We start from the raw sequence: 26,751 nt of genomic DNA, 5'->3' as shown, positions 1-26,751 counted from the left end.
ATTAAGGGTTTTTTGCCGGGACTAGTTCCTTTTATAGATTCGGCTGCACCGAGCGCAGGGGTTACTATCGGTCAGAGCCTGTTCTCTGCCTCCTCCCCCGCCCCCCTTCCCGGCCTCTGTTTATGTAGTTCAGTCACTCAGCAGAAAGCACGTGGAGCCGCGGCCCGCCCCTTAAACGGGCGACGTCCGGCCGCTCCCGGCGGGGCTGGGGGCTGGGGGCTGGGGGCTGGACGGGAGGCGGGGTGCGGCGGGCGTCGCCGGGTCTGCGGCCTGCGCCCCCCGCCCCCGCCGCGGCCTGCCCGCCCGGGCCGAGCGGGAAACGCTGGGCTTGGGGCTGCGCCCGGGGCTCCAGTCCTCCTTCCAGGCAGCCAAAGGCACTACTGCAAATCACTTTATCTAAACTCAACGCCTTCTGCAATTTTTTTTTCCCCCACTGTTAGTTTACTCAGTGGGAGACATGCGGGGGAGAGTTTTCAAGGCTGAAACCCCTCAGGACGCCAATCCTTTTGTCTTTCTTTCCTTTCAAAGACCTAGGGTGGGGGGAAGGTGAACAGTCCCCTCAATAAGGGGCTGTTTTTGTTCCCCACTACTAACCTAGAGATTCCCAGCCTGGACCCCCAGGGCCCTCAGAGGACAGGTGAAGAACATCTTGCTCTTTCGCTTCATAAATTGGGAAGAGGGAGGCCGTAAACAAACAAACAACAACAAACAGAACAATGTGGACCAGCCCCCCCTCCCCTTGTTTTCATCACATTGGTCAGCATCCCTGTGATAAAAGCGCAGGGCTTGTATTTTAGTTGTATAGATTTGCAAAGTGCAGCTAGAGAATCGCAGTGGTGTAAAATTATAAAACCACTCTGCTTCTTCAGCTTCTCTGTTTGGCTTTGGCTTTGGCAGTCAGGACCAAGAATCCCCAAAACATTTGAGGGGCAGAGGCAAGAGTACAAATGGAGGCCCACAAACCAGATGTCTAAATATTTAGGTCTTAAATCAAGCCAATGTGAAACAAATGTTTCCTACCTTGACAAAGATACCTTTGTAACCTTGAAGGGCAGGTTCCCAGACTCCTCACAGTTGGACCTGGGTTTTGGCAAGAACGTGGAGTGAGAGAGCCGCCCCCAGCCCCTTTCTCTTCAGACTTCCAGCTCCACCCTATTCCAGAACTTCCACTGCCCGCATGTGGACCCCCAGCTGCACGAGCCCCCTCCACACTACAGTCAATAGGCCACCTCTGGGCCACAACTCAAGCCCAGGTACACACATTAGTGGTCTTGTCAACCCTCAGAAGGGTCCCAGAGAAGAACCCAAGCAGACCCTGGAAATGCACTTGGGGGGCTTAGGGCAAGGAATTCTGGAGTCCTAGGTACTCAGAGCTCTGGGTGGCATCGCCCTTTTGCACTGTGGACTGCTTGCCCTTGGGAAGGGATGGGGTTTGAGCACAGCCAGAGCCAAGCCCAGGAAAGGGGATCCTTTTGCCTCAAAGGACAACCCTGGTCAAGAGATTGGGTTCTGAGGTCAAACTTGACCCAACCACATGCTGAGCAATTTAGGTAAAGTCCTTCTGCCTCTGTTTCTTTATCTTTAAAATGGAGAGAATATGTATGTTCTCCCTGCCTCACTGGGGTTTTCTGAAAGTGAATTTTCTTGAAACCTTTGAACTCCTTGGAAGAATGACACTATAAACAGAAAGAGTATTATTAACTGACTATTAATGTCACTTTCAGGTGCCCCTTACAGCCTATAAAGTCTTTCCCATGCCAAACTTTTAAAACTCTAGGACTTGCAAAGAGATAAAAACAATCTCTCTCTCTGTATGTAAAGGAAAGCTCCTGGGGGGTGTTACCATTCCTAGTAATCTTAGGTAGTGATTAGGTCTCCCTGACCCTCCACCTCTTCCCTCCCAAATCCCACCACCAAAATCATTCTTTTTGGAATTTTAAAGGATATGGTTCCAAAGAGCACCCCTATTAAAGGTAATCCTTTAGATTGCTCTAATGAGGAATGGGCAACAGTAGGTCCTCTACAAATAAGACAGCAATAAGCTGCTAGTGAAGGTGGTGAGCCCAAGAAGAAGATCAAAGTCCTAGGGAGAGAACAGCCATTGATTCTAAATACATAAGTCTACGGCCCCAAAACCCAACTTGATCATGTTTAACTAAAACTAAACTGTGGTGTCAAGAGTCTGCTCATCCCCGCAGTGAAATACAGGAACACACTGTAATGTTTGAAACAGGTTTACTAGTCTTGTTAATTTCTACTGTTAGAAGAGCCCAAACCCCCAGAGGCTAAGTGATTGGGCCAGGGACATAAGACTGCTGACACTAAGCCCACACTTTGCAAGTGTGACAGTTTCATATGACAAAAATGCTAAATTCCAAAAGTTAGAGCCTAAGAGATGTGCCCCCTTGAGAAAGAAGCTTGCAAATATCAACTCTTTCCCCTCCAGCCCTTGAATATCATAGGTTGATTTGTTCCTGAGTATGCTTCAGTGAGCTTTTTCCCAAGTCTTTTGATGCCTGCTAACACCAACACCAAAACCCCAACCCTCTCCCCTAGGTGACCCCTCTCAAATAAGTAGGAATGCCCTTCTTTGTTGCTGTTGCTCTGGAGAAGCTGATTCCATAAATGTAGCCTGGCTTGAGGTTCTATTCTGAGATGACCCTGGCATCTTCTGATTACAGAATCGACCTTCAGGCAGCTGTGGCCTTGGAGACCCTGCTGGAGGTCATGAAGCTACAGAGAAGCCCAATTTTATCATTCCCTTGAGGCTTTTAAATTAAGGATTACCTAAAAGGCATTGCTTGGAGATTGCTTTGCTATATATTTATTAACTAGAGAAATGTACATCTATACATTGTCTAAAATATAAATGCTTTTTACCACACGTGAATTTTTGCTTGGTACCCTCACTGTTTGGTTCCTAGAAACTCTGAAAAAATAGAATATTTCAGGAAATCAATGAAGAATAAAAAAGAAGGTATTCTAAAATAATTTTTCAAGATCAAGTTATTTTGATCAAAAAGATCTAATAGCTGTAATCTTGGAGGATTTGTAGAGGATGAGAGATGCCTCAAAAGTTTAAAAAAAAAATAGGTAAACCATCTTCCATATAAAGACACATAAAAGGACCTGCAGTTCAAATTTGAGTCAGCTTAATTCCAATACATAGTCAGACACAGAAACAAATTGTCAAGCAATCAGTGGTCAAATCAAAAAGTACAAGGAACCACCATTGTTTGTGGAGTAGACCGTGTATTGCATAGGCTCTCAGTCAATTCTATTTAATTGGACCAATGTGATCTCCTGTATTACTGTGACTCCTGTTGACAGACCAGTGAGATTCAAAACCATTATTGCTTCTGTACTTGACTAAGATGTTTGTTCTGCCTGTCACTGAGATTAAGAGGTTAGCCTGGATTACAGACAGATACTGTATATTCCCCTGAATGTCTAGTTGATTAGTGAGTTATAACTCTTGTTAAAAGCTACCCCTCCAACCTTCCTTCCTTCAAGCTGTCCTTCCCTTAAGGGTCAAACTGCTGGAAAGATTTCACCTCTACCCTCTCCTTTTCATTAACTTTTCAGCCCACTGCAATCAAATTTTCATTCTCACAGCTCTGAGTTTGTTCTGTCCAAATTCATTAAAAAGATTGTCTTCAAGGTGGGGAATGGGGGGGAGATGTGATTTCCTTTTTTCTTTATAAAATATTTTTAATGTAGAAAAATATAGAGAAAAATAACTCAACCTCAGAAAGACCGCTTAATTGGTAATGCTGATGACCTCTTTTAAGTCCTTAGGCTATTTGATCTCTGGTATTTGACACTATTGCCTACACCTTCCTTCCTGAAACTAGTTCTTCTCTTGTATTTCATGAATCTGGTTCTTTTCTAGTTCTTCTGCCTCTAACCACTCTTTTTCTGGCTCCTGGTTCTTTATAAATCTCCTAATCATGGTTTTCTCTTTTTATTTCAACATGCTCCCCTAACCAATGTTCTTCACCCCCTTGGCTTTATTTAAGCCCTAATGGCCAGCCCTCATCTCCTTGCCAAGCTATGGGACTATTCTCCCTAATGCATAGTAAAATATCCAGCAGTACCAGTGATGTGCTGGAGCCAGATCACACCAGCTCACAAGAGCTGGTTGTGCATATCTCTTCCCACCTCCTCAGTTGGTGACTTCCACAAGCTAGTTTAAAATCAGCCAATGGCATGAATATTTACACCACTGAAAATCCATCACAAATCAGAGTTTCATTTGGTTTGGTTTTTGTTTGGAAAGCCACTTGTTAACATTCACCAACACAAAATTTAGCAGGACATTCTTCAAGTAAATCCAAAAGAAAAAAAAAAAAAATCTTACCTTCCCTTTAAGTCTCCTTCCTTCCATTTGCCTTTTTAAAACATTTCATTTAATGACCTCATCATCATCCAGACATTGACTATGGGAAATCATAGTCATCCTTGCTTACTTTTTTCATCCGTGCGTCTCTATCTTTTTCTTCTCATTTCAAAAAGCACTAAAGTTATGTCAGTTATACATCCCAATTATCTTGTAAGTCTATCCCTGCCTTCCCATCCCCACTGCCAGAGTCCAAGCCAAACATCTGGGCTTCTGTATTTGCAGCAATCTCCAAACCGCTGTTCCTGTCTCTAGCTTCTTCCCTTTCCTATTTGTCTTCCCCTGCTGCAATTGAACGATTCTTCACTTGGAAAAAAACAAAACAAAACAAAAATTAAGCAAACCAACACAAAAACAATCTAATCATATCTTTTCCTCCTTCTCCTTTGCATACAAAGAAAAAGATATCCTCAAAGTACCTGTAAAGCCTTTGAAAACATGCCTTTGGAAGGTCTTTGAGACCCAATTGTATGCTCTGCTTCCTCCTCCACCCTCTTCCATCTCCCCCTTACCCCCACCCACCCGCATCCCATGTGTCACTCCTCATCTGCTTTCCCACTGCTTGGAAACCCTTCCTCTTAACTTCCCCCTGTCCTCCCATGTGCTATTGTTCTAGAAGCTGGAGGCAAAAAGAATGGAAAAGAGAAGAGATACAGAAATCACTTCCCTCATTTGACGTAAAGTTGTGGGATAGAGAGCAGCTGAAGAAAAGAGAGAAACAGAGATTTTTAAGTATTCAAATTAATAGGCAAATATTACCCCTAACACAGATCCATCAGCAAATGTAACAACAGATTCACAAAGGGCACTCAGTACCCTTAAGTTTAGGAAGAAAATAATTGGACTCAAGGGATTAAAAGAAATCAAGTGTTTATTATAATAGAAGTAACGTTTCTGCATTTCTTGCCTTATTCAGAGTACTTTTTGGACACTTAAGAATCCATATTCCTGGCTGTGATTTCTGGAATGAGGGACTGTTTTGTTTCTTAGCCAGGAGCTTTCCTTCTCTCTGACATATTAACAAGAAAGTAAGTCATTAAAAAACAAAGAAACCTTAGGAAACGTTCCAGATTTCCTTTTCTATTGGGCCTCTATAGAGACAAGCCTCTTTTTCTCCTTCAACATTTTGGGAACGAGTTTCTTAGGAGCACATGATTTTCCCTTTGCTCTCATCCTCAGTGGTCCCGCCCTGTTTAAACTCATCCTCGCCCTGTACTCTTCATGGCTTCTGAAATCGTATGAACAGAACAAATGTTTTTGCCTTTTCAAAGACCAAAATGTCCCATGTGTTTCCATGCTTCTGGTGACTGATGTTGTCCAGTGAAATCTGAGCAATTTCTCAGCTGGCTACTTGTCCCAGTGTGTAAATGAGTGGGGAGTTGGCTCCATTTGTAGAGGTCTGGGCTTGCCACAGAGTTGACCCTAAAGCTGATTTCCTCTTGACAGGCTCTGGATTGGCTCCATCACCCAGCAGAGTCCAGCAGGAAGCCCCCACACGTGCCCTCTTCCCGCTGGGACTGGCAGCCCTGGGTTCGCTGCCTCAATGAGAAAAGAAAGCTACCTTAAGGGTGTAGTCCTAAGGCATATAAGGACAATACAATAGGAAGTTAAAGAGAGAAAAAGATGTAATAATGCTCATAAAAACTGAGGGTGCTACTAGGTGCAAAGTGGCCCACCCTGTGACAGTCCATTTAGCAACAGGTATCAAGAGACTTTGACGCATTAATTTTACTTGGAGGAATTTATCCTAAGGAAATATCCAAAAATATGGTCAAAAATTTATGTTCAAGAATTTTGTCACTGTATTATCTGTGAGTGAACATTTAAAAAATATTTAATCATCTAACAGCATGAAAATTCTAAAATAAACTCTGGTAAACCCATATGATAGAATGTTATGTAGCTGTGAAAAATAGAAATAATGTTTTTTTTATTTATTTATTTTTTTTTTTTTTTTTTTGAGACAGAGTCTCACTCTGTTGCCAGGCTAGAGTGCCGTGGCGTCATCCTAGCTCACAGCAACCTCAAACTCCTGGGCTCAAACAATCCTCCTGCCTCAGCCTCCCGAGTAGCTGGGACTACAGGCATGTGCCACCATGCCCAGCTAATTTTTTTCTATATATATTTTTAGCTGTCCAGATAATTTCTTTCTATTTTTAGTAGAGACGGGGTCTCACTGTTGCTCAGGCTGGTCTCAAACTCTTGACCTTGAGCAATCCTCCCGCCTCGGCCTCCCAGAGTGTTAGGATTACAGCCGTGAGCCACTGTGCCCGGCCAGAAATGTTTTCAAAGAGCAGTGATATGAGAAACTGCTCATGGTCAATGTTAATTGGGAAAAAAAAAGCAAAAGTTATGTGTGTGGATAACTCATATTTAGTAAAAAATATTGTTAACATATGGATAGTCCTTTTTATTGAATATATGTGTCCAGAAAAGACTGGAAAAAATCCCACCTAGGTGTTAACAGCAATTATCTGTGGATGGTGGGATTATAGTCATTTTTTTCATATATGTCTATATTTTTAAAAATTTCTAGGATAAATCTATGCTATTTTTTAACTAAGAAAAAGGATATGTAAAACAGAGTGTGTAGATAAGTAGTAGGAGGAAACAGTTTACAACTGCAGAAAGGCAAACCATAAACTACCAGATGGAAACAGCAAATCCTAACATATTTTAAAAGCATGTGTACATAATAACAAAGAACAGAAGAGAATTTGGAGAGACAAAAATGCTTAAGATAGCAAGTACTTTTTGGTGATTAGGTTTATAAACTGTAAAAGAAAATAGAATCCTAAGGGTCCACTACTGAGGGAAAGTGCTGTATGTTTAAACCTTCCTGCTCATCTGATCTGACTGATACTTCTTAGCTGTAGAACATTGCCTGTGTGTCCTTTGGCATCCTGCTTCAGATCTCTGTGCCACACCTTACTCATCTGTCAAATGAAAGCAACATAGAAGCTACCTTATAGAGTAGTTATGGGTATTAGATGAGTTAGTACGTGTGAACTGCTTGGTACTGCACCTGACATATAGTACGTGCTCAATAAATGATAGCTGTTATTATTGCTCCTTATTATCATTACTGCTACTGTTACCCCAAGCAACAATATCATCATTCCTCAGTCTCCAACAATAACCTAATAAACGTGACTCCTTTCCAAAACTCCAATTTGTGGATTTTTAAATTGATATTTTCAATTAAATTAACCACTATGAATTACTCACCAGCCAGGAGCTCAAATATGGTCATATCTCTTTTTAATTTACTATTTAATCAGTCAAATACCCACCCATCTATTAAGCCCAGTATCTCTTTCTTGAGATATCCCTCTCTTTCTCTCCCTCCTCCAGAAATCCTGGGGTTCTAGAGAGGTAAAGAGGCCAATCTGTTTACCATCAGGCTCCATATTTTTAGTGCCAAATTATGCTGTCACAAGCACACAGCAGCACTGCTAAAGACTGGTCCCACCAAGTCCCATGTACTCTTGTCCACTGCTGGAATTATGCCCATGCTGCTCCTGATATAGGAACAGCCTTCATCAGTACCTGTCCTCAGTCTCCAAAGTTCATGTGCTTAGTTAATTTCTATCAGAGGTTGCACAGGGCTACATCCAGCTCTCTGACACATGGTTTGGGCTGAAGAGTGTTGGTATTTTATTTGAAATAGTCAACAAGATTGGAAATGTTACTCAAAAATCTTTATTTCTGATGTCTATTGAAAGGTGGAAAATCTAACCACAAAAAGTCTATTCCCACATGGCAACAATTGGATGGTACTGAAAAGGGGCTCTCTTTAGATGGAGCGCGCTTTCTCCACTTTGCCAAAATCCTCACTAATCCCCAGTTTTCTTAGACAGTCTGCCTTACTCATTTGCACTGTATGACTTACCCTTATAAGCTTCTGAGCTTGTGGCCTCTTGGCCTACAAGGTATTTGGGGGGGCGTGGGCAGCATGGAGTGGGAGGGGAGGTTGGCACTTGTGCATCCTGAACCCTGAAAATGTGTTGGGAGAAGTGGCTGAGAATGTGAGTGTGGTAGGCAGTGAATTGCCTAAATCTCAGTGAGGTTGAATCTAGCTGAGAGTCCTTTTACCATACTGTACAACTAAATTCTCATTTCTGTGTCGACAGTAAGAATTGCGTGTTTCCTTGAAGATCGTAACCCTGAGTTTCTACTTTTGTCGGTCTGAGTTTGATTTTTTTTGTTTACACATTTATGAGTGTAACTGAACACAACTTGAGTCACAAAGCAATAAAAGGCATTACTACCTCTAATAAAAGCAACAGAAATCTCACCCTTCCACAGTATCAAAGGCATAGTAAAATCAGCAGGAGAAGAGTCAAAGAGGTCAGAAGCAACATTCTCTTTGGGGAACTAAAAAGGAGACCAAAGAACACATCCAAACCCATAAGAGCCCAAAGTTTGATCCAAGCCACTTTGTTTATTGAACTGAACCCTGGAGATAAACAAAGAAAACAAGATGAAAAACAGTCAGCACTCCCCTGGGGGTGGGGGGTGGCACAATAAGGCAAATTTGGAGAAGAGATAGATCAGAGAAACGTGGGCAGCTGGGGAAAATAAAGCTTTCCCAAATGAAATGGGAGAAAAGAATTTTGAATGACCCAAGATTCAGTGAGATAATGGCAATTATTTCTTCTACAGACAATTTGTCACCTTATAATTGTATGAAATGACCAGTATGTCATATAAAATACAGTACAATGAAAACTAAATTTGAAGTTTCACACTTCGCTTTGTTAAAACCATGCAAAGGCAAACAGAAATGTGATACCAAGAGATTTCAAGGAAACTGTAGAGTCATAGTAATTTGATTCTAAAAACAGATGCTTGACAAGAAGTTATATTTAAATCAACCATCAATCTATCAGGACATAATTTCTAAATCTAATAATAAATAACCTTTCTATTTCATACTTCCAATCACCATATGCATAAAATTAGGCTTTACACTAAACAAAGTGTATTATTTGATTTTTAACCATATAAACACCTGGAGGTTATTTTCCTTCAGCCTGAGAATTTACACTTTAAATATCAAAGGAAATGCCTCAAAAATGTGCAAGAGTGTTTGTAACCCACACATATTGAAGGGTGAAAAGTTAAACAGTGGAAATAATATTGTTGGTCTCAGCAGTCTCAGAAATATGCAGCTAAATGCTCTCTTTTGTAGTATATTTTGGCAGGAAACTTTTGGGGGATACATGATATTTGAATAAATCTGTTTTGATTTGCGAAAATGTTAACGTGGTTTAAAGTGCAAAGCATCAAACTTCACATACACTTTTGTAAAAATGAAAATAAATTTTAAAAATATAAAAATAATACCTGCTCATAATCAAATGTCCAGATTATAACAAAAATATAAAGTTGAAATGCTAAAAGGTACAAAGAAGAAAGTGAGAATCATTATAAGCCCACTGCCCAGAGATGAGTTCTGTCTGATGTACCTTCTTCCAGAAATTATCTCTAAACAAGTACATGCCATATATGCTATTTGTAATCTATTATTCTCAGTACTAATATATAATGGACATTTTTTCCATGTAAACAAATATATATTTTATTATTATTTTAAATGAATGTGTAATATTCTACTGTACTTCTGTAACATAACTTAAAAACAAATTCCTACATAGAGACATTTTGTTTGTATCTTTTTTTTTTTTTTTTTTTTGCATACATGGTCTCACTATGTTGCCCAGGCTAGGCTTAGACAATCCTCCTACCTCAGGCTCCTGTGGCTGGGACTACAGATGCAAACCAACACCTCTGGCTGGCTGGTTGTATCTCTTTTTTTATAGTCATAAAAAAGCGCCACCATTATCATCTTTGCACACCTGCCCAACAAGTCGTTAGCATATTTTTACAAAAGTGGGATTGCTAAATAGTAGAATAGATAAACTTTATATATTGATACATGTAGCTAAATTGCCCTCCATAAAAGTTAGTACTCTCAGGAGCAGGGTATGAGAATGCCCAGGTTTTTTTTTGTTTTTGTTTTTTTTAATTATCATAGAGTAAAATTTCCTTTTTTTCTTTTGGTATACAGTTCTATGAATCCTAAGACATGTATAGATTTGTGTTACCATGGCCATGATCAAGATACAGATCAGTTTCATCTCCCAAAACACTCCCTTGCCTCCCTTTGTGGTCACACCCTTCCTACACACTTAAGCCTCTGGCAACAACTCATCTATTCTCTGTCCCCATAATTTTGTCTTTTCAAGAATGTTATGTAAATGGAATCATATACTACGAAAAATTTAGAACTGGCTTATTTCATTCAGCATAAAGCTTTGAGATTCGTCCACACTGTCGCATGCATCAATAGTTCTGGTTGGTTCTTTTTATTATTATTGCTAAGTAGTGTTGCAGTCTATGGATGTACTGCAGTTTATCCATTCACCCATTAAAGAACATTTTTCCCTAGTTTTTGGCGGTTATGAGCAGAGCTTCTATAAACATTCACATGCAAGCTTTTTTGTGTGTGAATATAAGTTTTCATTTCTCTAGCATAAATACCCAGGAGTGGGATTGCTGAGTCATATAGTAAGAGCATGTTTAACTTTACAAGAACCTGCCAAACTGTTCTCCAGAGTGGTTGTGCCATTTTGTATTCTCACTAGCAATATCTGAGAGTTCCAATTGCTCCACATCCTTTTTGGCACTTGGTATTTTCAGGATTTTTAAAACTTTAGCCATTCTAATAAATATATATTGGTATGAGTATGCCTAGTCTTTCATCCCTTTATCACATTCTTATCAGTCTTTAAGTTATATCCAATCTAATTTATTATTGTTTTGATTTATATTTTGATTGCTAGTAAGATTGAACATCTTTTCATGTGTACTGACTTTTTAAACCCAATGTTTATTCTTTTCTTATTTATTTGTTAAAGCTTTTGTTAAATCAAGTGTTTTAACTCCCTGACTTGTTACATATGTTGCAAACATTTTTCCCAGATTACCATCTTTTTGTTTTAATCTATGAATCATTTCCTTTAGAGCTTCTGGCTTTGATGTTTACAAATTCCTTCTTCATTTCAAGATAATAGAAATATTCAACCAATTTTTTAAGCACTTGAATAAATTATTAAACATTCAACTTTATTAGTACCAGTCGCTGCCTTCACCCCAGTTGGAAAAGAAGAGGCTCAGAAATGGATTAAGGGTCAGGGCAGTCAGCTATACTCATTGTTTGATAATGAAAACTTTTTTCAAAATGTGTTTGCCGATCAGCAGGGATCATTTTATACAACCACATCAAAATATTGTGTAAAACATTCTGCTGAGATTTAAAGTAAAAACACAGAGACATCTCATGGGTAGGGAGATTGTTCTGATTCTTTGTGGGAAGGGTGGGGATGGGGGCGGGGAGAGACTCCCCCTGGTAAGACTCTGCTAAGAATTTCATCTCTTTCTCCCAAAGAGCAGAAAGTGGCCTTTCTAAAAAGCCAGAGTTAATTACTAGAGGTCCTGATTTAGCCTCCATGCACTTCAAAGAACAATTTTAGTGGGTAGATAACATTAATGCTGAGCTGAGCAGAGGCTGCCATAAGTGTGATCTTCAGGATAAAGGTGGAGGCAGACGGTTCCACGACTGGGATCAGTGTTAGGGAGAACCAGGGAAATGAGCTACAGAAGAGAAGAGAAAAAAAATTAATACACAAGAGAGTAAACAGCACAGGGAAAAGAACACTGCAAAGAAATACTATGAGTGTAAGAATGTTCAGAAGGAGAAAAGATCAAAGAAGTTGAGGGCCCTGAGGCACTGACCCAGGTATCCTTCACTAGGTCAGCACCTGTTTAGGGAGAGATTAGAGCTATTTATGTCATAGCAAAGGCAACATTTGTAATTAGTTGTAATTATAACTCTTTAGTAACATCAACTAATGGTTTCTCTATATGTTACAAACAAATTATTCTCAAACTCATCCCATGTTTAAAGACTCTGTTGAAAAACCTCTGATGTTCATTAGTTATGTCAAAAATCCCAAACTCCTGTCATATCCAGGATAGGAACAACAAACATATCCTTTTTCAGGTTTTGCTGGCAGACCTGCCTCCCTGGTAGAGTGCAAAAGGAGGATTCCATGACTGGCCCTGAAAATAAGGGTGTTACCTGTGCGTATGCTTTATCTTTAGAGTGGCCACTTACTTTATATTTTTGTATCATCATCATCAAGTAGTGAAATAGTCATAAAATGTCCATAATTTATGCCAAAATAAGTGAAAGGATTGAGAAAATTATCAGACTAATTAGAGCCAAAAAGAAAGTTCTTTTCATGAGTTTGAAGACAGAATCTCTGACTCCCCATAATTATCTATCTGATGATGACAACAATTGCTTTAGGCATTGTTCTCAGTAAACACTTATGGGACACCAGCTAGGTGCCGTATAGTGTGCTAGACTTTAGCTGTGCTTTCTAGTGATGCTGGTGTAAACAAACCTACTACACTGCCCGTTGTATAAAAGTATAGCACATGCAATTATGTATGGTTCAGAATACTTAATGATAATAAACGACTATATTACTGGTTTATGTTTCACTATACCATACTTTTTGTCGTTATTTTAGAATATCTTCCCTCCACTTATTTTTAAACAGTTAACTGTAAAACAGTCTTGGGCAGGTCCTTCAGGAAGTAGTCCAGAAGAAGGCATTGTTGTCATAGGAGGTGACAGCTTAGAGGAGAAAGAGAACAAGAACTACAGCATTACATGAAACAAGCCATGATGAAGGTTTACATAAGCCAGGCATTGAGGAAGCACAAATGACTGACAACTCAGCCTGAAAAATCCGAGAAAGTTTCAAAGAGGAGTTGACAATTGAGCTGAGTCTCAAAAGCAGAGGATTTCTGCAAACTTGGAAGAGCTTTCCAGGGTGGATGTGTAAAAGCGTAACATCACAGGGAGCTGAGCAAAACAAGGAGGATGCAGGCAAAGTTGCTTACTATGGCTGGAGCCCATGAAAGTCACTCAGTGGGGAGTGGAGACAATGGGGTAGCAAGGCTGCCCAAGGCCAGCTCAAGAAGGCTGAGGGGCCAGGCCACAGGGCTGGAATCATTGCAGCCCTTCCACTTTCATTTTAGCCTGAAATCTGCTCATAATCGAAGAGGTTCCTATCTTCATTTGTCACATAATTGGAAACATTCTTGTTCTTGAGGCAGTAGAGTAGGTAAGTGTGAACCTCTGAAACCAAATGACCTGGTTTCAAATCCCAGCCTTGCCCCTTGTGTAGCCGAGTGACCCTGGACAGGTCGCTTACCATCTCTGTGCCCCAGTTTTCTCATTTATAAAGTGAGGGTAATAATAGTACCTGCCCGTAGTTTTATGGCAAGGATGGATGAGTCCATACACAGTCAGGCATGGCAATTCCATTGTTGTGCAAACTCACAGATTGTACTGACACACATCTGTATGGTACAGCCTATTTATTCCTCCTACACTACAAACCTGTACAACATGTGACTGTACTGAATACTGTAGGCAACTGGAACACAGTGGTAAGCATTTGTGTACCTAAACATACCTAAACATAGAAAAGGTACCGTAAAAATTTGGTATAAAAGATAAAAAATGGACACCCGTATAGGGCACTTACTATGAATGGAGCTTGCAGGACTGGAAGTTGCTCTGGGTGAGTCAGTGAGAGAGTGGTGAGTGAATGGGAAGGCCTAGGACATTACTGTACACTACTATAGACTATTTTATAAACACTATAGGCCGGGCGCGGTGGCTCACGCCTGTAATCCTAGCACTCTGGGAGGCCGAGGCGGGTGGATCGCTCGAGGTCAGGAGTTCAAGACCAGCCTGAGCAAGACCCCGTCTCTACTAAAAATAGAAAGAAATTATCTGGCCAACTAAAAATATATATATAAAAAAATTAGCCGGGCATGGTGGCGCATGCCTGTAGTCCCAGCTACTCGGGAGGCTGAGGCAGGATCGCTTAAGCCCAGGAGTTTGAGGTTGCTGTGAGCTAGGCTGACGCCACGGCACTCACTCTAGCCTGGGCAACAGAGCGAGACTCTGTCTCAAAAAAAAAAAAAAAAAAAAACACTATACACTTAGGCTACACTAAATTTATTAAAAATATTTTTCTTCCTTTGATAATAAATTAACCTTAGCTTACTGTAACATTTTTACTTTGTAAACTTTTTATTATAGTTTTTTTAACTTTTTGAGTCTTTTGTGATAACACTTAGCTTAAAACAAACACACTGTACAGCTGTACAAAAATATTTTCCTTTCACTGTCCTTGATGCTAAAAAAAGACAAAAATACTTTCTTTATATCCTTGTGCTATAAGCCTCTTTCCATTTGAAAATTTTTTAATTTTTTAATAATTTTTACACTTTTTTGTTAAAAGCTTAGACACAAATACACACTTCAGCCTAGGCCTACACAGGATCAGGATCGTGAATATCACTGTCTTCCACCTCTACATTTGGTCCCACTGGAAGGTCTTCGGGGCAGTAACACACATGGAGCTGTCATCTCCTACGGTAACAATGCCTCCTTCTGGAATAGCCCCTGAACGACCTGCCCAAGACTGTTTTACAGTAAACTTTAATCAGTAGAAGGAATACACTCTAAAATAACAATAAAAAGTATGGTATAGTAAATACATAAACCAGTGACATAGTTGTTTATTATCATTAAGTATTCTCAACCATACATACTTGTATGTGTTATACTTTTATACAACGGGCAGTGCAGTAGGTTTGTTTACACCAGCATCACCACAAACAGGTGAGTCATGTGTTCTGCTACGATGTTACAACACTTACGACATCACTAGGTCATAGGAAGTTTTCAGCTTCATTACAATCTTATGGGGCCACCGCTGTATTAACATATTCGGTTGTTCATTATGTGGTGCATGACCACGTACATAGAAGTCTATAGCTGATAGCTATGCTCCAAGTGATGGCGTTCAACAAATAATAGATCTGATTGTTATCAGGTGGTATTAGCATATTCAGAAATTTAAAATATGCTTTTAAAAGTTTCTTTCTCATCCTGTGATGTCCCACTGACCCTCCAATTAGGCCACTTGTGAGTTTTGTTTTCTTTTTACAGCCCTGCCCAACCCCTGAGGACAACATCCTTCCTGAAAAATCACTTCTGAAGCAGAGCAAGCACGTTGCTATCGTCAGGCTGGTCTTGTGTGATCCCCGTCCAGCCCGGCTGTGAATCAGAAATGAATGTGCAGTTCGCAGTCCACGCGGCTGTGCCACCAAGAGCACAGCCTGGGCAGGAGGAGTCTCAGCCTGGGGCTCCTGGGCTGTGACAGTGTGGAAGGGGACTTTCCATTCTAGAAAGCAGGACACCCCACTGGAGGCATTCCATGTAACGTTCTGAAACAGCACTCTGCCAACTCTGTGGGGAGTAAAAATAATAAAAAGGTGTCAGTTATAAAGCATGGGAGAGAAATCAGAGCCCAGGCAGGGGATAAGTAGACAGCTGCAAGAGACACTTTCAACTTCCAAACTAACCACAGACAGGTGCGTTAGTTGCCAGTTTGGCAAACTGTGTTTTATGGTCAACTTTACGATCTAGAATGAATTCAACAAAGGTATGGTGGTTAGAGGGCAATAAAACATCAATTTAAGAGTTGTCTCTTGCACATTTAAGAGAAAGTCCCGGTGTGGACATTCATGCAAACACTGTGACTAAATGCTCCTCCTTCGACACCAGTGTCCGGCCATAACTGGCGTTTCATCCAGCAGCACCAAACGAAAAAGGTGATCCCGGGCCCACAGGCCACTTCGGGACTCAAAGGGCAGGAGTCAAATAATGGGACATTTTCTAGGCCTCGGTGGCCGGTAGCACTTTTTGGTGAAAAAACTCTGGAAGTTACCTTAGTACTAAAAATAACCTTAGTTTTCATCTTGCCCAATGAGGACATATAAAAGATGAGGGAAACTGAGGCACAGAGAAGTCAAGTGTCTTGCCCAAGGTTACTGTCAGTGACAGAGGTAGAGCCTGGGATATTTGACTACCAGGCTGTCTGCACGACAGGACGATTAAGGCATACAGATGCCACCAAGTTTATAGCAAACATTGCATAGCCGAATAGCCCGGTTTCACCTGCCTGTGAATACATATTAGGTCACATTATTGAAATCTCCTAAACTTTGTCATCTTTGTAGCCCTACCTGCTCATTCAGGAATTTCTCCCCCTCCCAAAGGCCTCCCCACCTGTGGTCTTCTGCTTTGTCTTGCTCAGGGACAGCCCCTTACAGAGGTGCAGACTCTGTTAGCCCAGCCGCTGTGCCCTGCAGGTCGTGCTGCTCCTCTGGGTCGTCCCTGATGTGCCACTGACCCCTGCACATTTCTGCTGACCACTCTCTGAGCCAGATGAGCTCTGTGGTCTGGGGACAGGGCTGGGGCCGAGGTGGAAAGGAGGCCACAGGGCATGCATCACGCACATGCCTTTGGCCACCGTGGTCCTGAAGCAGGGCTGTGTGTACTCCAAGCCTCCCCAGTCTTTCATGAACTCAGCTCCTCTGTCGCTTGTCCTGGCGCCATTCTCACAAAGACTCACAACCGGGGCCTCAGCCATGAGACCTAAGTGAAGGCAAAGTTTGCAGTGACCGTCCAGACAATCCCTGCCTTGTTATCCTTCCATAGTCTTTATCTCCCCTCACACCTCCTTAAACACCTCTGCACACACATACCCACACACAAAACAGCAGGAGCAACAACATCCAACACCTCCTTCCTCAGTCACCAAAAAACCACAAGTGCACCCATGTGTGTTTGAACTTGTACAAAGAGGCCTTTGGAAGAAAGCAGTTGCCCAACCTTGAGCACCAGAAGCACCTGAGTCAGAGCTCTGTCTTAGAGAAGATAAGCCTTTGCAGCTATTGGAATCACATCACAAACTGATGAGAAGCTTAAATAAGTCACTGGTGTTCATATTGGGGCTGGGGTGGGGCCGGGGCGAGGTATTATTCCTAAGCAGTGCCTGCCTTAGTTTGGGTCCCCTAGAAGCAGGGGCTGAGAAGGAATTGGGTGTAGGTGCTATCTATATTTGAAAGGCCATCCCAGGACACGCTTAGCAAGGAAGTAGGAAGTGAAATAAGAAAAACAGAAACACCAGTAAAGGATATTGCTATGGTCTGAATGTGTTCCCCAAAATTCACCTGTTGGAACCTTAATCCCAGATGTAACAGTGTTGGGAAGTGGGGCCTTCTGGGAGATGCTTGGGTCATAAGGGCTCCACCCTCATAAACGGAACCCTTGCACCTTCTGCCACGTGAGGACACAGTGTTCCTCCCCTCCGGAGGCTGCTGTCTTGGAAGCAGAGAGCAGCCCTCCCCAGGCACCCAAAACTGCCGGCACCTTGATCTTCAGCTTCCCAGCCTCCAGAACGCTGAAGAGTAAATGTCTGTTGTTTATAAATTACCTAGTCTCAGGTATTTTGGTATAGCACCCTGAATGGACTAAGACAGGTATGTTAATAAGTAGGTTATTAACTGTGGGCTTCTTTGGCTCAGTCTTGCTGAGGACTCCCCCAGAAACTATGAGGAACTTGCCTCAGAATCAGAGCCAGGACCAGGATGGAGTGAATGGGGCACCTAGGGAACAAAATTTAAGGGGACATTCACTTTCAGGGTCGGCCAAGTTCAGGTCATGCAAAAGCAGAGTTAGCCCTGCTCAGTCATCCCACAGGAGGATGGGAAGACTGGAACACTTATCCACAACTTCCGTCTCCTAGGAGTTGAGAATTGTCCCCTGCCCCAGGGGTGCTAATGCCCTTACACCTCTGGGCTGAGCCTGTTTGAGATCCTACAAGCTCCTCATGGTGCCAGGAAAACTCCTAGGTAGAGAAAAACAGAGACAGGGTGCTCAAGGTGAGAAGCTGGTTATGCTCTGGAAACTGCCCATGACAGCTGCCAGTGAGTAGGGGTGGGCAGAGGTGAGAGAAGCAGAGCATCAGCTGAGTCTGCTGCTACCCTACAAGTGTCAACAGTGTCTTGAATACCCATCAAAATTATGAAACTCATGCACAGACCCCAGTGTTGCTAAGTACTTGGGCCTCTTATAACTCTGTCTCAAAACTCAAAGCAAGTTGAAGCCAAAGACATGCTGAACTCGAAGGTGCAGAGTGTAAATGACAAAGCTAAGATTTCAGAAATATAAACCTTAGGGAATTAATAAGTCTTGGGTCCTGATAATTTCCCTGGAAGAAAGAGGCCATATTTTATTCTATCTCCTACTTTTCAGGACTTTGGCACATGCGATGGGGTCCCACAGGGCACATAACTACCTTATGCAAAATTCAGAGAGGAAGAAATCTCTTTACCTACACTCTCTCTGTTCCTCTTTCAAATCAGACCTTGACCTCCACTGTTTCAGGGAAAGAAAGGCTTAACAAAAATGCAAGCCAAAAAAACCTAAGTTTTTCTTTTGAGCTTCTGAGTCTAGATTTAAGGATGATTTATATAGTTTTCAATGGCAATTTGATCATACCTATTTTTCCCATAGTTTCTCTTCAAATTCAGCTGTAATACAGCAGGCTCTCAGTGAGTGAATAAATGAAAAAGTTAATGAAGGATATCATTAGAGCAGGTTATTATAGTAGTGGATTAATGGTACAAAGAGACAGACATAAGTAAGAGTTGTGCAAGGTTAGAGTCTAAAATTTACAATGTTGGAAATAGACAAGAGGTAGGGTTGGGAAAGAATTGGTGGTAGCAGAGGGGGGGCGGGCTGTGACGTGCCCTATGTGTGAATTGATTACTGGAGTCTCTACGTACAGAGACTCATGTCTCTCCCGTGTTGGGCCACTCCATGTTTCCCCCAAAACAACCTCACTCTTTCTTGGTTTATTCTCTCTTTTCAGTGGAGTGCATCCTTCAGTAGCTTCTCAGGAAAGTTTACATTGGAAGTAAATTTTTAAAGATCTTATATATCTTTATTCCACTCTAGTATTTTATTGGTAGTTTGAGTATGGCATTTAAGGTTGGAAAGCATTTTTCCTAAGAATTTCAAAAATATTGCTTCATGGTCTTCTAAGGTCTAGGGTTACTGTTGAAATGTTTGATGGCACTGTTGAAATGTTTGATGGCACTCCAGTTCTTAATGTTTTATATGTGATTGGTTTCTTGGTCTTTCTCCTCTCACTGGAAGATTTTAATATCTTCTCTTTGGTCCAGTGTTTTGAAATTTCACAACAGTGTGCCTAAGTTTGGGTCATTCTTCATTCATTGTGTTGGACATTCAGTGAGCCCTTTCATTCTGGAAACATGGACTTCAATTTCAGAATTCCAGGATGTTTTCTTCTAGTATTTAATAATATCCTCTTTTTCTCCTTCCCCTTTTTCTTCCTCCTCTTCTTTTTCCTCTCCTTTTTTTTTTTTTTTTTTTTTGGTTCTTTTTTGGAAGTTGCTTTTATTCAGATTTGGACTTCTTGGATTGATCTTCCCATTTTCTTGCTTATTTTCTTTTCATTTGATTTGTTTTTATCTCTTTTTGTTTGTTTGTTTGTTTTGGAGGTTCAGTGAATGGACTGGTAGATTTCACTATATTGCGATTGGAGCTGGACCTAGGGATTGCAAATAATGATGTCTGTAGTTATTTTGGGGAGGATAGACCAGTTTTTCTGAAAAAGAATTCTTTAATCTTCTGTCTGGAGAGATACAAGCCTGGCTATTGACATTCTGAGAGCCTCTCATAAGGAGAGGGCTGCTAGTTGCTAGGGATTGGCAGAGTCATTCTCAGCAGTTTATAGACTTGCAGTTAATCCCTCTCCCTATGCTAGGTGTTCCCAAGATTGGCACCTCCAGCCTCCTTGCAGGGTAGTGGGAGAGGTGATTCATCTGGGTTTTTATAGAATCTAATGATCTATGGTTCTTCATGCAGACTTTTTGACCAATCTGCCTGGTATTTTCAGCCCCCCACCAGAGCTTCATGTCTCTAATTCTCTTAGAGATTCTGCTACTCAAATGAACTTCCTTCTTGTTGGCTAGCCCCTCTGTCAGTACTAGCTTTCACCTTTCTCTTCTGTAAGTCTGTTAGCTTTCATCCACCAATTTTCCATCTTCCAGAATTTTGTTGACATCTTTCCCCTTCTCTCTTTTTTCCTGTGAATTTCTGCCTTTTTTATTTCACAGTTGTGTTAGTTTGGGCCCTTCAAGAAGCAGATGCTACGATTGGATTAGACACACAAGAGATTTATGTTGAGGGAGGGAGAGCAGGAATGCCTTCTGACTGCAATGCAGTTTGGATGCCTGCAGAAGGGGAAAGGTAGGAATGAGGATTGGGTAGGAAAGACTACATTGTGGCTCCAGGCAAGAGTTGGCCAGGCTAATGGGAAGTCTTCAAACCAAGGTCCCTAACTTGAGAGATCAATCCTGTGTCTCTTATAATGGGCTTGCCTTAGTATCTCCACTGTGCACCATCAGAAACTGCCCACAGGAAGTTTGGCCCTGGCACAAATGCAGTGATGGATATAGCGGGGCAGCAACTAAAGCCATTGGTGAGTTATGCTCCCCAGAGTAGGAGATCTGAAGAGCACAATTCCACAACTGTAATTTTAGTGAGGTTCAAAAAGAAAACAGAGATAAATGTATATGTTTAATCCAACATGGTTAACACGAACTCTAGTTTATTCTCAACAAGTATAAACTGCCCTCCATCCCTACAGCTACACTAAAATTGTTTTGAGCTTAGTTAGTATTGAATCTCCAGGTTACTAAACACAACTGCTACTGTTAATAAATAAAAGTTTTAATTATTAATGGCCCCTCAGAGCAAAGTGCAAAGGCGAGAGAGGACAAAATAAGAGAAGAGATAAGAGATTGGGAGGCAGTGGTATTGAAGAGGCGGGAAAGAGGTATATGCACAGAGAAGAGAGAGAAAAAGATAAAGGAAGGGAAATTTTGGAGAAAGAACAGAGATGGGTAAAAAAGGGCTTTTCATCAAGCTTTTCTAGGATGCAATTACCCTTCCACCTCCTCACAAAACCTTATGTAAAATTCCACATTATTCACTGATGACATTGGAGTTGATTTTGATAGTTATTTGGGACACCCACTGCCCTGAAATTAACCTCACAGAGGGGCCAGGGGAGAATGGCCAGGAGAGGATGTCAAGGGTCCAGTTGTCTCGGTTACCCAAGAGCCACTTCAATTCTCTACTGCCTGTGCTATTGTTCACCCTTCTCTTCTTGAAACAATCTTCCCCTAGCTTCTATGATGACACACTTCCTGGTTTTCTGGAGACTTTCTTATTTTACCATCCATTTTTGTGGGGTTCTCTCCTTCTTCCTTCTACTTTAAATACTGGTGAACCTCAGGGTTTCTTCTTGGCTTTCATTTCACTCTGTTCATCCAGATCTTCTATTGCCATATAGAAATTCAATATGCTGATGACTTTCAAATCCTTTTCCAAAGCCCATGCTTCCTATATAAATTCTAAACACTTACATCCAACAGCCTTTTGGACAGCTCCACTTGAATGTCCCCCAAACACTGCAAACTCAAAATAGGATCCATCAGCATCACATTATCCCATCTCCCAAAACTGATCCTCTCCTCACATCCCATATGAGGGTGATTGATACCACCCAGTTACTCAAGGCATAAATCTTGTTCTTACCCTTGACTCCTTCCTCTCTCTCCCACCAACCATCAGTCCCCACGTCCAGTCAATCCTAACTCTTCAGATCTCCTGACTTTGCCATTTTCTTTCCACCCCTCCTCACCTAAACTCACTCATCATCACCTCTAGTTTGCATTATTCTAACAGCCTTCGAATGGTCATTTATTGCCAATCTTACTTCCAAACTTTCCCCATACTAAGTTCTTTACACTACAGCCATAGTGTTCTTTAGAAAATGCACATCTTAACTGTCACCCCCTGCTTAAAATACTTCAATGACTCCCCCATGGCCCGCCGGGTAAAGTCCAGCCCTCTACAATGGTTTACAAAGTCTCTCATAGCCCCACTCCAGCCTCGTACCTTGTCACCCATTCTCATCATCTGCAACTGACTCTTCCAAATTAACTGAGCTTCCGTAAACTTGCTCAGTTCTTTCTTACTTTTCCCTGCACGTGCCACTCTTCTCACCCCAGCCTCCCTCCATTCTCCTGGCTAATTCCAACTCACCTCTCAAGAATTAGATTACATATCACTTTTTATAGGACACCTTTCCTGACCCCCGCCATGGATTTAGGTGTTAATCCTAGTGTCTACCCAAACCACATTCCTTATCCATTCCACTTCACACTCTTCCCTCTGCGTCGTAATTGTCTATTTTCTAGTGGTGGTTTCAAAACATGTCTGCATATTGATACTTTTCCAATGAAGAGGTGAAATCCCATTCTTCTCCCCTTGAATATGAGTGGGCTTTTGTAACTGCCATGAGGAATGACATGCAGCCAAAGTGATGCCATGTGACTTTTGAAGCAAGGTCAGAGAAGGCTATGCAACTTCTGATGGCTTCTCGTGAGGTACTCATTCTTGGAAGCTGATCACCACACAGTGAAGAGGTGGAAAGACTAAAGGCAGACCACATTTCTATATGGTGGCCACAGCACCACCTAGGTCTCAGCCGGCAGCCAGCATCAACCTCCAGATAGGTAGTGAGCAAGCCTTCGGGTGATGCCAGTCCCCAGCCTTTGACCTGCAGAAGATGTGCAGCAGAGATGAGCTGATGCTCTGTGCCCTGCCCAAATTAGAGATTTGTGAGCAAAATAAATTATTCTTTTTGTTTTCAGCATTAAGTTTGGATGTCTTTTTTATGTAGCAATACATACCACAAGCATTTGTCCATTTTCCCAGTACATTCTTGAAGGTAAGGACAGTGGCTAGTTAACTACTGTATCTCCAGCACCTGGCATATAATAGGTTCTCTATGTCTATTGAATGTGGATGAAAGAATAAAATATGGTTTTAGCTTTTGAAAAGCAAGTTCAGAAGAAGAATGAGCTTCACAGAAAAGATGGAGGCCATCTTGATATTTGCGGAAGGAATCTGAGGAAAACAGATACATTTTTTTTAAATTTATTTTTTTAGAGATGGGGTCTTGCTATGTTGCCCAGGCTAGTCTTGAACTTCTGGGCTCAAGTGATCCTCCCATCTCAGCCTCCTGAGTAGCTGAGGTTACAGGCGTGAATCACCATGCCTGGCTTTAAAACAGATACTATTGACATCATTCTCATGTCTAAAAGTGGGCTTTTGCTTCCTGCATGATTTGATATACAGGGGAGAAGAAACAATATGCCTAATCTTTACTTGACTAAAGGGTTTTCCCAGGGTCCTTAACTATAGAACTCAGTGGCTCAGAATGAGGAAAATCATATCCTTCTATAAACTCATGATCTCAGAATGTACAAATATGAGTCTGAAAACCAATTTATAAAATAAATTTATTTACTCTAAATAAAGGGCACAGCCTTAAAGACTGTATAAAATTTAAGAGCTGTGGATTACTAATCAGGATCTCTAACCTCTTCCATAGCTTTTTGGTGCCTTTCTTTGCTTTCTTGAGTTAACGTAAGCTATTGCCTGTCATCTCCCTTCCAAGAACATCACCCTCTGTAGTCCATACATAAAATCTTGGCTTCCATTCTTTTTTTTTTTTTTTTTTTTTTGGGAGACAGAATGTTGCTCTGTCGCCCTGGGTGGAGTGCAATGGCATCATTATAGCTCACTGCAGCCTCAAACTCCTGGGCTCATTGGCTTCCATTCTTTATTAAAGATGATTTCCCATGAGTATATCAGTGGTTATTTTTGCATGTACACTGGGACCAGCTTTACAGATTAACATCACTTGTAAAGCTAGAAAAGCACCCTCTCCGTGCACTCTTGACTCATGTTATCTTTATGTCACATCCAAGAGGCACCTTCTCTGGGGAGAACCACAATGTCCAGGTTTCAATCTGGCCGAGCTCCAACGAGACAGTCATGGATCAGTTGGTTATTGAGTGCCTCTGTGGATGTCTGCGTGCTTCCTGACCACACCTATATGTGGCTATAGGAATCCTGCAAATTTTAGATTTGTCTGAAAGTCTGATCAGGAAGAACAAGAAGTGTTGCTAATTGGAATTCACAAGGGTAGCTGTTTAATGAATCAGTGCATCACAGCAAAGGGAGTTACATATCCCTCCTCTGAAAAAATATCTTTGGCAGAATTCAATCATTATTTATGACTCAGATTCAAGGATTCACTAAGAAGGGATGGGAGACTGGGTGTTTGCAGATGGAAGAAATAACACTGCTTCAGAGCCTAATGTTCAGCTCTTTTCCAACACCAATCAATATGTAATCTGACTGCTATAGCTAGTGCTAATGCTTGTTCTTTGACAACCTAGGAGAAGGTCCCACTTGAAAAAGCAAAAAAATATATATACACACACATACATACACATTTATTCAGCTTATTAAGTTAATGAGATTCTTTTGTTTTCCATAATCAATCAGAAGATCTGTTCTGGATCCAATTAGTACGTTATTTTAATTCCTTTCTCCAAATTCAGCAAACATTTGGCAAGCCTGATTATGTCAGGCACCATGTTAGACACTTGAGAAACAAAAGTGAGTAGGACAAAGTTTTGCCCTCAGGGAGTTTGAAAAGGCTAAAACATCTGAGGGAAAATCTTAGGATGATTGTATCTTTGCTTATTTGGCTTTTCAATAAATCACTGAATGAATAGATTTCACAGTCTTCATAGACATATAATAGATACATAGCAAAAATATTTATTTAATTACATCAGGCAAATCACAATATCTTTTGGCCACTATTTCCTACCCTCCCGTGTGAGTGTGGGGTGAGGCTGAATGCTTAGCAGTAGCAGTATACTTCCTTCAGGTTAGTTCACATAAGGATAATGAATAAATAGGACAGAAGTGTAGCCATTCTGCTTAAAGTATGGAGAATGACTCCAGACACTTTCACCTTCTGGTTCAATCTCTCCTCTCACACCCAGAAATGCCCTGGGTTTCCACAGGCACTGTTTGAAAATGATGCACTAAACAGGTATTCAAAACTCCCTCCAGCTCTGAAAGTCTCTGTAGATGATGTTTTATTCCCTTCACTGACAACTGAGTAACCCTGGACTCATAACTTCTCAGTTTCTCAGTGGGCCAACCTGTGGGCACAACGCCCGCTTGCCCCTCTAGTCTGTGAGCTCCTTTTCTGTACAGACTGGGTTTATTTTACCTTGTATCTCCCATTCTTACCGCAAGGCCTGGCATAGAGTAAATGACCAGAGTGAACATGGAATGATGAACAAAGGCGCTTGAGAACAATTAGGATCCCCTGGGGGAAGCCACACTGAAAGTTCTGGGAGCAGGAATGTATACTCTGATCGCCTTCTAGCTGCCTACTTTCCAAGACATGTACACATGTGCACACATGTGCACACACATGAACACACACATACACATACCTTACCCTTATTCTGGGCAAGAGAGCGAGCTGAGTCCTGCCCGAGTCCCTATTCTTTTTTTTGTTTGTTTTTAGAAACTCATGTTTATTTTCCATCAACCTTATTTCCATCTTGTTTAAGAATTTGCTGAAGAACTTAAGACCGCTCAGTGGTTGTTCCGCAGTGACCTCAGGAGCTGGAGCAGTGCATTCACTCTGAAGTTCCCATTTGGTCACAGCTTTCTCAGCAGCAGCCTGCTCTTCCGTTTCCATCTCTTCAGGATCTCTGTAGAAGTAGAGATCGGGCATGACCTCCCACGGGTGTTCACGGGAGATGGTGCCACGCATGTGGATAACTTCCTGGGCCAGCATGCACCACATCAGACCCACTGGGTGAGCCCCCTTGTTGCATGGGATGGCGGTATCCACATAACACGGAGGAGAATCTGTGTTGCATGGAGCAATGGTGGTCAGGTTAACACAAGATGCCTCTGTGAGAGGCTGGTGGTCAGCCCTGGGATCAGCAGCCACCAGAAGACGTGGCTCCTGGAATACTGCCTGGATCTGGTTAGTGAAGGTTCCAGGAGTGAAGCGGCCAGCAATAGCAGTGGCTCCAGTGCCAGCAGCAAACTTTAGCATAGCTCTCTCCTCCAGTGTTCCTAAAGGACATGACGCTGACATCAGCAGAGCTTTCAATGGCAACAATGGCACGAGCTGTCAACAGAAGCTTTTCCCAGGTCATCCTCGGCTTTATGATGTAGATACCATCACTTTTCCTTTTGTAGATGTACCGGTCCATTTGGAAGTCAAGGTTGGTGCCACCTAAGTGGGTTCCTGCTGCAAGGAATTTGAGGACATCCTCCTCCTTCATTTGCAGGACATCAAGGGCTCCGGACGTTGTGAAAGTTTCCCTTTAAGTTACAACGGGAATCCAGAACACCG

General features: G+C 41.7%; 1 protein-coding gene across 1 annotated transcript; it reads right to left on the bottom strand.

The window, feature by feature from the left end:
- Positions 1 to 133: 133 nt before the first annotated feature.
- LOC123645664 (40S ribosomal protein SA-like) lies at positions 134 to 26,751 on the bottom strand. Its single transcript, XM_045562110.1, is given in 3 exon segments — positions 134 to 377; positions 25,931 to 26,457; positions 26,459 to 26,751. Coding segments are annotated over 3 exon segments (993 nt in total). The 5' UTR covers positions 26,681 to 26,751.

The sequence above is a fragment of the Lemur catta genome, chromosome 10 (genome assembly GCF_020740605.2).
Source record: "Lemur catta isolate mLemCat1 chromosome 10, mLemCat1.pri, whole genome shotgun sequence".
In the NCBI taxonomy this organism is placed as follows: Eukaryota; Metazoa; Chordata; class Mammalia; order Primates; family Lemuridae; genus Lemur; species Lemur catta.
Note: the sequence above shows the minus strand (reverse complement) of the source record. Positions and strands in the feature narration are given on the sequence as shown.